Source organism: Gopherus flavomarginatus, chromosome 6, assembly GCF_025201925.1.
Source record: "Gopherus flavomarginatus isolate rGopFla2 chromosome 6, rGopFla2.mat.asm, whole genome shotgun sequence".
NCBI lineage: Eukaryota > Metazoa > Chordata > Testudines > Testudinidae > Gopherus > Gopherus flavomarginatus.
In genome coordinates this window covers 140,013,539-140,023,368 of record NC_066622.1, presented here as the reverse complement: position 1 = coordinate 140,023,368, position 9,830 = coordinate 140,013,539, and the positions used below count along the sequence as shown (strand labels likewise).

The 9,830-nt window shown below is 55.2% G+C and overlaps 1 protein-coding gene across 1 annotated transcript in view; it reads right to left on the bottom strand.

The window, feature by feature from the left end:
- Positions 1-1,666: 1,666 nt before the first annotated feature.
- The window catches only part of CNNM1 (cyclin and CBS domain divalent metal cation transport mediator 1), a 52,291-nt gene continuing 44,127 nt past the window's right edge, over positions 1,667-9,830 (bottom strand). Inside the window, exons 7-12 of the mRNA XM_050960783.1 lie at positions 9,457-9,501; positions 7,248-7,411; positions 4,527-4,710; positions 3,895-4,011; positions 3,142-3,269; positions 1,667-2,416 (exon numbers count right to left, since the gene is read on the bottom strand). Coding sequence (XP_050816740.1) covers positions 3,190-3,269; positions 3,895-4,011; positions 4,527-4,710; positions 7,248-7,411; positions 9,457-9,501 — 590 coding nt within the window. The 3' untranslated portion in view covers positions 1,667-2,416; positions 3,142-3,189. The remainder of the gene's footprint in view (positions 2,417-3,141; positions 3,270-3,894; positions 4,012-4,526; positions 4,711-7,247; positions 7,412-9,456; positions 9,502-9,830) is intronic.

Sequence of the window (9,830 nt, the reverse complement as noted above, 5' to 3'; positions counted from 1 at the left end):
AGTGGGAATTAGGCAGCTGTGCTGTGACCCTTGGCAAGTCACTTAACCTCTCTGTACCTCTTCCCCATCTGTGAAAGGGAAAGGAATCCTTCCCTCCAAGGGGAAGTGCTGTTGAGTGCAGTGCGAAATGCACCCTTTCCTGTATCATAGCTCGTGGTTGAGCCACAGGATGTGTGTGGAGGGGCCTTTCCTTGGAGGCTCCTGTCCTATGCGTGACTCCTCATTTTCCTTACCCCAAAACTCTACTGAGCCAGAGCAATAGAATCTCTCCCTGGCTCCATTCAGAACTCAAACTGCTGCACTGATTTGGGCCAAATAGGGCTTATCTTGGCGATTTCAGGGAGACTGAAGGGGGGCTGGAACTTCCTGCAACCCTGTATTTCCCCTGGAGGCTGCCTGGGACCTTATCTCGGCTATAGCTCCAGCAGTGGGAGCAATGGAGGGAGAAGACCAGGAAGATGTCCCCTGTAGGTACAGCCCCTACTGCCATGCAAGTGTCTCAGACACACCGATTTGTGAGGCATGCGTGAGTGGAAGGAAACCGGGGCCTGCGCAGCCAGGCCTGCAGGGGTCTTGCCAGGGCATGAGAGCAGCAGTGCCTCATACTGCTTCCATTTGCCCTCTAGCCCCATCACATTTTGCTTCTCTTATGTCTGTGACAGCCATGAAATTAATCACTGACCGCCTTGGCCACAGCCCTGGCAAACTGGTTCTTCACCCAGTTCTCAGGGTGATATTAAGAGGATGGAGTAGCTACTTCTCCAGCTCTACAGGCTAGTTTACATTTAATATCCCTTCAGTACCACACTCTGTTAACATTTAGTCCTCCAAAAGCCCCCCGAGAAAAGGGCTTTCTCTAGCTGATGCTGGGCCATGCTCTGTCTCAGTGCTTTAAATGGCCCCCCAGGGAGGCGGTAGCAGAACCCAGCCAGCCTGACTCCCTCTCCTGTGTGTCAATCAGGTGATGGTCTTGCTGAGCGTGGGGAGGATGTGTGTCTAGTGCTTAGAGCTCAGAGCTGGACCTCCAGCATTCTGCTCTCTCTCTGCCTGTGTGTGGCCTTGGGTAAGTCCCCCTCCTCCAGGGCTGCCTCCCCCCTTGTAGAGAGAAAAGCTTTTAATACAGCCTTCCCCTGAGTGCAGGCAGCATTAGTTGCCTCCATCAGGGCAGTCCTGGGGACGGGGGGTGGGGTTATGAAATGCTGGTGAGCTCTGCAGGAGAGTGCCAAGGTGCTACAACAGCTAGTAGGAGTGAGGGCACGGTGGCAGTGGGTGTGGTGCAAGGGGCTGGCACTTAGAAAGGGGAACCTGAGGCTGAATGTGAGGTCAGGCTGCTTGCTGGGCAATGTGACTGTGCACCTGTCTCCTGGGGAAGGGGGAATCTGCCCCCCTAGGCTGGCAGCAGCTCTGAAGCTAGCAGGCTTGGCGCTAAGGGGGCTGTTTTGGGGAGAGGGGATTCGGATGCAGTTTGTTCTGCTGCAGGCAGAGGTTGCTTTCCCCTTCCTGCTGGTAACTGTCCCGGGGAGCTGTGGGGGGAATGGCGCAGCTGCCCCATGCAGCAGTGATGCGTGCCTCTCCCCCCCCCCCATCTCCGTGGGGAAGAGAACCTGGCACAGTTCAGGCCTTTAAACAGCAGCTTTTACTGTGCTAGCCCAGACAGAGGTGGAGCTGCTCAGGAGGGATGGTTTTTAATGTAAAGGATCAGCCTCCAGAGCGGCGATTTAAAACTCTTAACATTCTGATGCCAACTCGTGGCTCTGAGCTGAGGCCTGTCGTAGGGCCATGGTGGTTGAAGTGCAGCTCTGAACCTCCTTTTCCCAGCTGAGGGGGGCGGATATACTCAGCACTGTGCGGGGCCTGAGGCCCACACCTGGCCAGTGCCTGCGGGATGGGCAGTTCACTGCTCCCCAGGGACAGACTGAAATGCGAGGGCAGGTTTTGACTGTCACTGCACAAACTGTGTGGTGGGAGGGGATGGGCACTGCCCAGAGCATGGCGCTCCTTGGGGCAGGAGCCCCATCTCGTTATGGCTGCAGCGCCCAGCGCTATGGGGCCCTAATTCAAAAGGGTCTGGGAGCTACTGTCAAGTATTAAAGGATGTCCTGGGTAGCCTGAGCTGGGTCGCCTCTCCCTGCTTCTTGCCACAGAGGAACCACACCGCAGGCACTGTCACTTCTTTCTCTTCTTCTCTTTGAGACGGAACGCCTGGCAGCAGGGCAGCAGCCGGCCACTTGCCCTGACTTCCTGGCAAGTCCAGGGCTGCTGCCTCTGCTTCAGTCCCACCCAGGGGCCCTGACGTTCTCGCCTGGGGCTCGACACACGTCCTGGAGGGAGGGCAGGTGTCGGGTGGGCAGGCAGCGGCATGCAGACCCACTGCTGTCACACACGATGCGCTGCAGGAGGCTCTCATGCTGCAGACCTGAAAGAAAAGCAGCTGTTTAATGCTCGTGGTTCCCCTTTCCTGCTCTCTAGAGCTGCCACCCCCGCCCCCCGGGCCTCCCAACCCCCGGTGCCCCCCACTCCCCCTGAGCCAGGCTGCAGGGTGTTAAGTCTCAGGGCTGGGCTCAGGGCCTGCATTCAGCAGCTTGGGGACTCCCTAAACAAGGACATGGCAGGAGCCCACACAGGTTACACCTGCTCATTCCATTGAGCAGCCTGGCTGAGAGCAGCTTTCCAGAAGGGCAGATGCTGGTTTTGAAAGCATTATGGATGTGTCCCTGCTGAGGCGTGTGTGGGGGGAGGGGGACGACTGCAGTCTCTGTACCTCCCCAACCCCTACCCCATGGAACCACTGGCCTGAACAGCCCTGCCAGGTTCAGTGCACGGCCCAGTCTCCCGTGCTGCTTTGGAAACAACACCCAGCTCCTGGACAGACAAGCTACAGCCCTGCCAGGCTCAGGCAAGGGACAGACAGGGCTTACTGCAGCCAGGCCTTTGCCTGCTCAATGCAGGAGGGCAGAAAGCCCCAGCCCTGTAGTGGGGGGCAGGATCCGAGAGGGTTGATGGCAGCTCCTGACCAGCTTTCCAGGCCCTGCAGTGTGCGCTCAGGGCAGAGCAAGGGTGTCCCCCCAGTGCCTGTGGCAGGCCATTGGGGGTGGGGGCAGTGTCTCTTTCCAGCAGCAGTACTGAGGGGTGTGTTCACACCTCGAGGCTACATGGGACTCCAGCACCGCATTCCAGCCACACTGCCGCTCAGCTGATTAACGGCGCTCGGTTAGAATTCTCCTCCAGCGGCGTCTCGCCATCCGGGGATTGCCTCCTCTTCTGCCCACCTGCAAACAGCCTGGGATCAGCGCCCTGTGGGTCCTCAGACAGTGCTATCCCACCCTGGGGGTGCTGCATTAGGGGGAGGGGACAGCCCAGGCCCTTCATAGCACCTGGAGGCTGCTGGCTACTAGGTGCTAGTGGAGCCAGGCTCCGCAGACATGCACCCCAGCCTTCAGTCATGCTACAGTGTGTGTGTGTGTGGGGGGGGGGGGGTTCTATTGCAGGGTGCAGTACCGCCTGCTGCCACCAGGGAAGGTGCATCCATGGGCAGCTGGGCTCCCTGCAGCTGCTCCATGGGCCCCAGCTTGTCCAGGCCCAGCAACAAGCACCGTAACAGGAACGTAGGGACCCCAGGGGTTGGGCTGGCAGATCTGAGCATGGGTGAAGGGAGGCAGTAGTAGAGGAGGCTCCTTTCCCTTCCCATCTCCCCATTCGGGCCCCAGGTTTTCCCTCAGTTAGTTGCTGGGTGCAGAGCTGGCACCTGCAGCTCCACTACTGTTTTGGGCCCCCGCTGTCCTGCTGTGCACCGTATGTGCCCCCCCCCACACCACTGGGGTCTGTGTGCCTGTCTGTGCTCCCACGCGTTACCCCTCTGCCCCTCCCATGGGGCTGGCTGGGTGCGTCACTCACTCAGTGTCCTCAGCAGCTTCTTGCCCAGGGTCTCCTTGGTGCCGCTTGGGGACATGCCGCTGGCTGTCTCTGTGTTTGGGCTCTCCGGCTCCAGGGTGATGTCACAGCATTCGCTGGCTGCAAAGGAGGAAGGTAAGAGCAGTGCTATCTCTGGGCAGGGCTCTCCAGAGCATCTAGGGTGCCTGGTGGCTGCGTCCTCCAATTTCCCCCCCACCCCTCCCCAGTGCAGCCACCCCTCCAATATGCTAGTGAGGCCACATCTGTCCCATGGGCCGGATCCCACTCCGGGACTTACCTTGCCCCTTGCCTTTCTCCTCATTGTCTGCCAGCTCCTCCTTGATGAAGGGGATTCCCTCCACGCGGAGGAACGTGGAGTCACTGGGGCTGCAGAGCCTCTCTGACCAGCTGCCTGTGGGAGACACCCCCGTCCCCGGCACGGGGAGGGGGAGTGTGTCAGTGTGAGCACTGGGGCCCAGGTGTGAATACGTGCCACGGGCCAGGCCCTGAGCGTGAAGGGATGTGTGTGTGCAGCTGGTGGCGTCAGGGCCCGATGGGTGCTAGGAAGTGTCAGACGATTGTGGGGAATGGCTTGCCTGTGGCACTGGCCGTCAGGCAGCCATGGGGTGACTTACAAACAATGCTCTTCCTCTCGTTCAGGAGGGTAGGGGTGGGGTCCTCCTTCGGTGTCTGTGGGGTCCCCTGGGCTGTCGGGGCCTTGGTGGAGTTGCCATCATTGAACGCCTCCATGTCGGGGGACTGGGGTGAGCTGTCCATGCGGCTGGCTGCCAGTGCGTTCTGGTACTGCTGCCGGGTGATCTGGCACAGGACAGACAAGCAAGCTCAGCTGGGTGAGGTCAGGTGGAGGAAGTAGCTAAGTGGGCAGCTATTTTAGACTTGATTCTGACCAACAGGATGGAATTGGTTGTGAATCCGAAGGTGGAAGGCTATTTGGGTGGAAGTGTCACGATGAGAGAGTTCATGATTCTAAGGAAAGGAAGGAGTGAGAGCAGCAGAATAAGGACAATGGACTTCAAAAAAAGCAGATTTTAATAAACTCAGAGAACTGGTAGGTTAGGTCTCATGGGAAGAAATTCTAAGGAATAAAGGAATTCGGGAGAGCTGGCAGTTTCTCAAGGACACAATATGAAAGGCACAACTGCAAACTATCCCAATGCAAGGGAAAGACAGAAAGAATAGTAAGAGGCCAATATGGCTCTGTCAGGAGTTCTTTAATGATCTGAAAATAAAAAAGGAATCCTACAAAAAGTGGAAACACTGATGAATTGCTAAGGACCAGTAGAAAAGAATTGCACAAGCCTGTAGGATTAGAATCAGAAAGGCCAAGGCACAGAATGAGTTACACCTAGCAACGGACATAAAGGCAATAAGAAGAGGTTCCTTAAATATGTTAGTAGCAAGAGAAAGATGAAGGAAAGTGTGGGTCTGCTGCTTAACAGGGAAGGAGAGCTATTAACAGATGACATCAGAGGCTGAGGTGTTAAATGCCTGTTTTGATTCAGTTTTCACTAAAAAGATTAATGGTGTCCAGATGCTCAACACAATTACTACTAACAACAAGGGCGAAGGAACACGAGCCAAAATAAAGAAAGAACAGGCTAAAAAATATTTTGGTATGCTAGATGCATTCAAGTTGGCAGGGCCTGATGAAATTTATCTTAGGGTACTGAAGGAACTAGCTGAAACAATCTTAGAGCCGTTAGCAGTTATTGTTGAGAATTCTGGGAAGTTGGTAACGTCCCAGAGGACTGAAGAAGGGTAACAATAATACCTATATTTAAAAAAGGAGAACAAAGAAGACCTGTGGAATTACAGAGCAGGCAACCTAACTTCGATACCCAGTTGCTATGATGAGGACAGTTACCAGCCATTCTGTACCATCTACTGGGAATGACCAGGAGTCATTCCTATTTTTACCCAGGTGCCCCCGGCAAGCCTCATCTGAGGCCAGCCAGGAGCACTCATGAGCTGATTATGATGACAGATAGTAATCATATTGTACTGTCTACTGGAGGGGAGCGGATACTGCTCTTCACTGCTGCAGCATTGCGTCTACCAGCAACATTCAGTAGACATAGGGTGACATTGAAAAAAGTCAAGAAATGATTTTTTTCCCTTTTCTTTCACTGGAGGGGGGAGGGGGTACATTGACCCCAGGGGTCATTCCCATTTTTGTCTTTGTGCCCCTGGCCAACCTCAGCCAAGGGCACCCATGACAGCAACAGATGGTACAGAATGACAGATAACCATCATCTCAGTGCTAATTTACAATTGCACAGCAGACAGTACAGAACAACTGATAACTGTCTCTGCTGTCATGCAAAGGCAAATGAATGCTGCTGCATAGCACTGCAGTACCGCCTCTGTCAGCGGCATCCAGTACACATACGGTGACAGTAAAAAAAGCTGAACGGGCTCCATGGTTGCCGTGCTATGGCGTCTGCCAGGGCAATCCATGGAAAAAGGGTGCGAAATGATTGTCTGCCGTTGCTTTCGCGGAGGAAGGAATGACTGACGACATTTACCCAGAACCACCCATGACAATGATTTTTGCCCCATCAGGCACTGGGCTCTCAACCCAGAATTCCAAGGGGCGGGGGAGACTGCGGGAACCATGGGATAGCTACGGATTAGCTACCCACAGTGCAACGCTCCAGAAATCGACGCTAGCCTCGGACCATGGATGCACACCGCCGAATTAATGTGCTTAATGTGGCCGCATGCACTGGACTTTATACAATCTGTTTTACAAAACCGGTTTATGTAAAATCGGAATAATCCCGTAGTGTAGACATACCCAAGGACAGACAGACTGCCCTGCCGATCCAAGCAGATTCTGTGCAATGCCCTGTCTGGCCTACAGGGAGCGCTGACACATGGGCTACCAGGCCACCATTGCATTTTATGTTTTTCTTTTACCTGTAGCTTGGTGTTTCTAATAGTTTAACTTGCTTTTGTCTGAATCCTTAACTCAAACCTGGTTAAATACACTTCGGTTTGGTTTTACCTTGTGCTAAGGAGAGTGAACTGAGGAGAAGCCAGTAAAGTCGGGTGCTGCTTTCGGGGGAGGAAGTGGATCGGTGCACATTGCGGGTGCCCAGACGACAAGGGGCTGGGTGCTCCAGTGTGACAAGGTGGGGTGTAAATTATTAGCCCACAGAGGGAGTGAGCGTGGCTCGTGGTAGCTGGGAGTGGAGCATGCGTGCGTTGCTTGTAGCTTTGGGAGAACGCCCCTTGCTGGACACAGCCACGGCTCCCTCATGCTGGGGGCAGGTGGCAGCAATTCACCCGGACACCCTGAAAAGCGTCAGTGAGGTCCCCAGCCCTGCGGCTACCTTGACGAACTGCACGTCGCAGAGGATGTGCACGGAGTAGTCGGGTGTGTAGATGTTGTTGCTGCTGCTGTACAGCTGGGTGTTGCTGCCCCCATAGTAGTTGCGTTCTCGGTTTGGGGATTCGGCGCGATTCAGCCCGCTGCTGCGAGATGGCGACCGGTTTACTACAGGTGTGGAGGGGAACAGATGGAGGCAGAGTGTGAGAACCTGTTTACTGACGCTGTCACCTGGCTCTCTAGCACCAGGACAGTGCAGATGCTAAGGTGCCGGAGACACATCCCAGAGGCTTTCTAGAGCTCCCGCCTGGCTGGGATTCTCTCTCACCCTCCAGGCTGATGCTCTGACAAACGGGGTCACTGGTGTCTTTGCTTCTCTTCAGACCGCAGTGACCCTCTCCATCCTCTCCCTGCAAGAGGAAGCAGTGCAGAGCCTGGCTCCCTGTGCTGCCATGGAAAAAGGCCTCTGAGCATCTGCTTACACAAGAATCTAAAGGCAGGTGTGGCTGACTGAGCTGTCTTTTGGGGTTGGCAGGGGCAACGCCATGCAGAAAGCAGGGTGCTGAGCAGAAGGTGCAGATAGCGGAGGCCATGCAGGATATTGCTCCTTTGGACGCTGCCTCACCCACACTTCAGCCCTCCGCCAGCAGCACTCGCAGCTCCCCAGCACAGCATGTTTCTAGGCTAGCACAGGGACCCGGAGAGGGGAGATAAGCGCAGAGTATTCGGGAAGAGAACCCCCAGGAGGGGCAGGCAGGCATCACAGCTGTTCAGCCTGGCAGGTGCAGATTTACTCTCTCCCATGTGGGGCCTGCTGTCTGGGGGGTCTGGGGCAGCCGCTCGCTCTGACGTGCTCATGGATACAGGTTTTAAAATACAGACTCCTATAAAGGTGCCAGAAGAGACGGGCCATCCGAATGCAAATGAGGGTGGGGGCTTGGAAAATGGAACAGGAAGGGATTTCCTAGGTCATGGAGTCCAGTCCCTGCTGTCAGGCCATCCCATTCATAAGCATGTCAAGGTCCCACTTAAAACTGGTTAGGTTGTTTGCCCACTTGCTCCTACTACTAGGCTGTTCCAGAACGGCGACCTGTCAGTTATATTGACCGACAGCCTTCACACCCAATGGAGAGCTGCAGTCCCTTTGCTCTAATGCAGCAAGAGCTGATGCTTATTGCTCCCAGTGGTGTTTGGTACAAATGACATTTACACCCACAATCCCCAGCAGCGTGGTTGTGTAGCCTCATTTTGGGGGGAGGGTTATAAATGGGGTCTGATGCTGGGGCAGACACTGCAGAGCAAGGCCTCCTGTCAGTCATGTTAATTGAGAGCTGCTGACATGCAGCCTGATGGATTCAAAGTGGTCAGTGGCTTTATTAGAGACCAAAGGCAACTTGTTCATGGCACTGCTGACGTAAATGTCTCTCTGACCGTCGCGCTGTTGCTACAAATACCCTTATATTACTGTAATTCCCAAAAAAGGAAACTGCTTGACCATGGAGTGGATCTATGACTGGCAGGTACAGGGACGTACAGGAGCAGCATTCAGCAGAAAAACAGCCAGGAAATGAAACATAAAAACCAAACATAACTTAGGACGCAGCCCCAGTACCCCAATGCTGTGCCTAATTCACTCCAGTCTGCCTCTGTCCTGTCTGCTGGCTCCTAGTCCTCCGTGGTTGGCTTTTAGCACTAGCAACTCCCCCCTACAGAGTCACCAGTGCCCCAGCAGTGTGTGTGTGTAACGGAGTGTGTTGAGCACACTGCTGCGGTACTAACGCGTGCACGTGTGGGGGCAGTAGTGTGCCCCCCAGCCTCTCCCTGTATTTGTACGTGCAGAGCAGGTAACTGCACCAGACTGCTCCTGGGCCCCCAGGGCCTAGCTGCCACAAGGGCTGGCAGCAGCTTAGCCCATTTTGCCCTTCTTTTGAAGGTGCGTCTCTGTCAGTGTAGAATCTTCTACAGTATGTGCCCCTCTGTTCGCGCGCGTGTAGCGTCCTGCAGCTGGGGCGCCGCTCTGTTTGTGCAGTTTCACACACTGGGCACGTTTGCACTGTTCCCGTGCAGCCTGCTGTAGTGTGTACTCCCCTTGATGTACTGAATGACAGGGAGGGTGCGCCCCTAGGCCACACGTGCAGAGCCAGCACTGTGCACTCATGCCCATGCAGAGGTTTCCTTTCCCAAAGGCCAGTGTGGGAAAGCCATGCAGTTACCTGGGGAGCCAGCCAGGGATTCCCCTCTGGACACTGAGACGGGCACTATGGAGCAAGTGAGGGGTCAGGCCGGAATGACCAGGCAGGGATGGGGAGAACAGATGAAGAGGAAAGAAATACAAGAGACTGAATGAGACAGGAGCAAAGTCAGGGCGCTAACTGACCCGCATCCCTGACTCGCTGGGGAGCAGCCCCAGTCCTACTCTGCAGCCACTTGCAGAGCAGCTCCCCGTGGCCGACCCTCTCTGCAGCTGCAAATGGCTTGTGGTGGCTGAAGGGTCCATTAGACAGTATTCCAGAGCTTCTCTTGGTGTCCCAATGCCAGAGATCCTGGCACCACTGTCTGGGTGGGGTGGGAATGCCCCCTGTCCTGC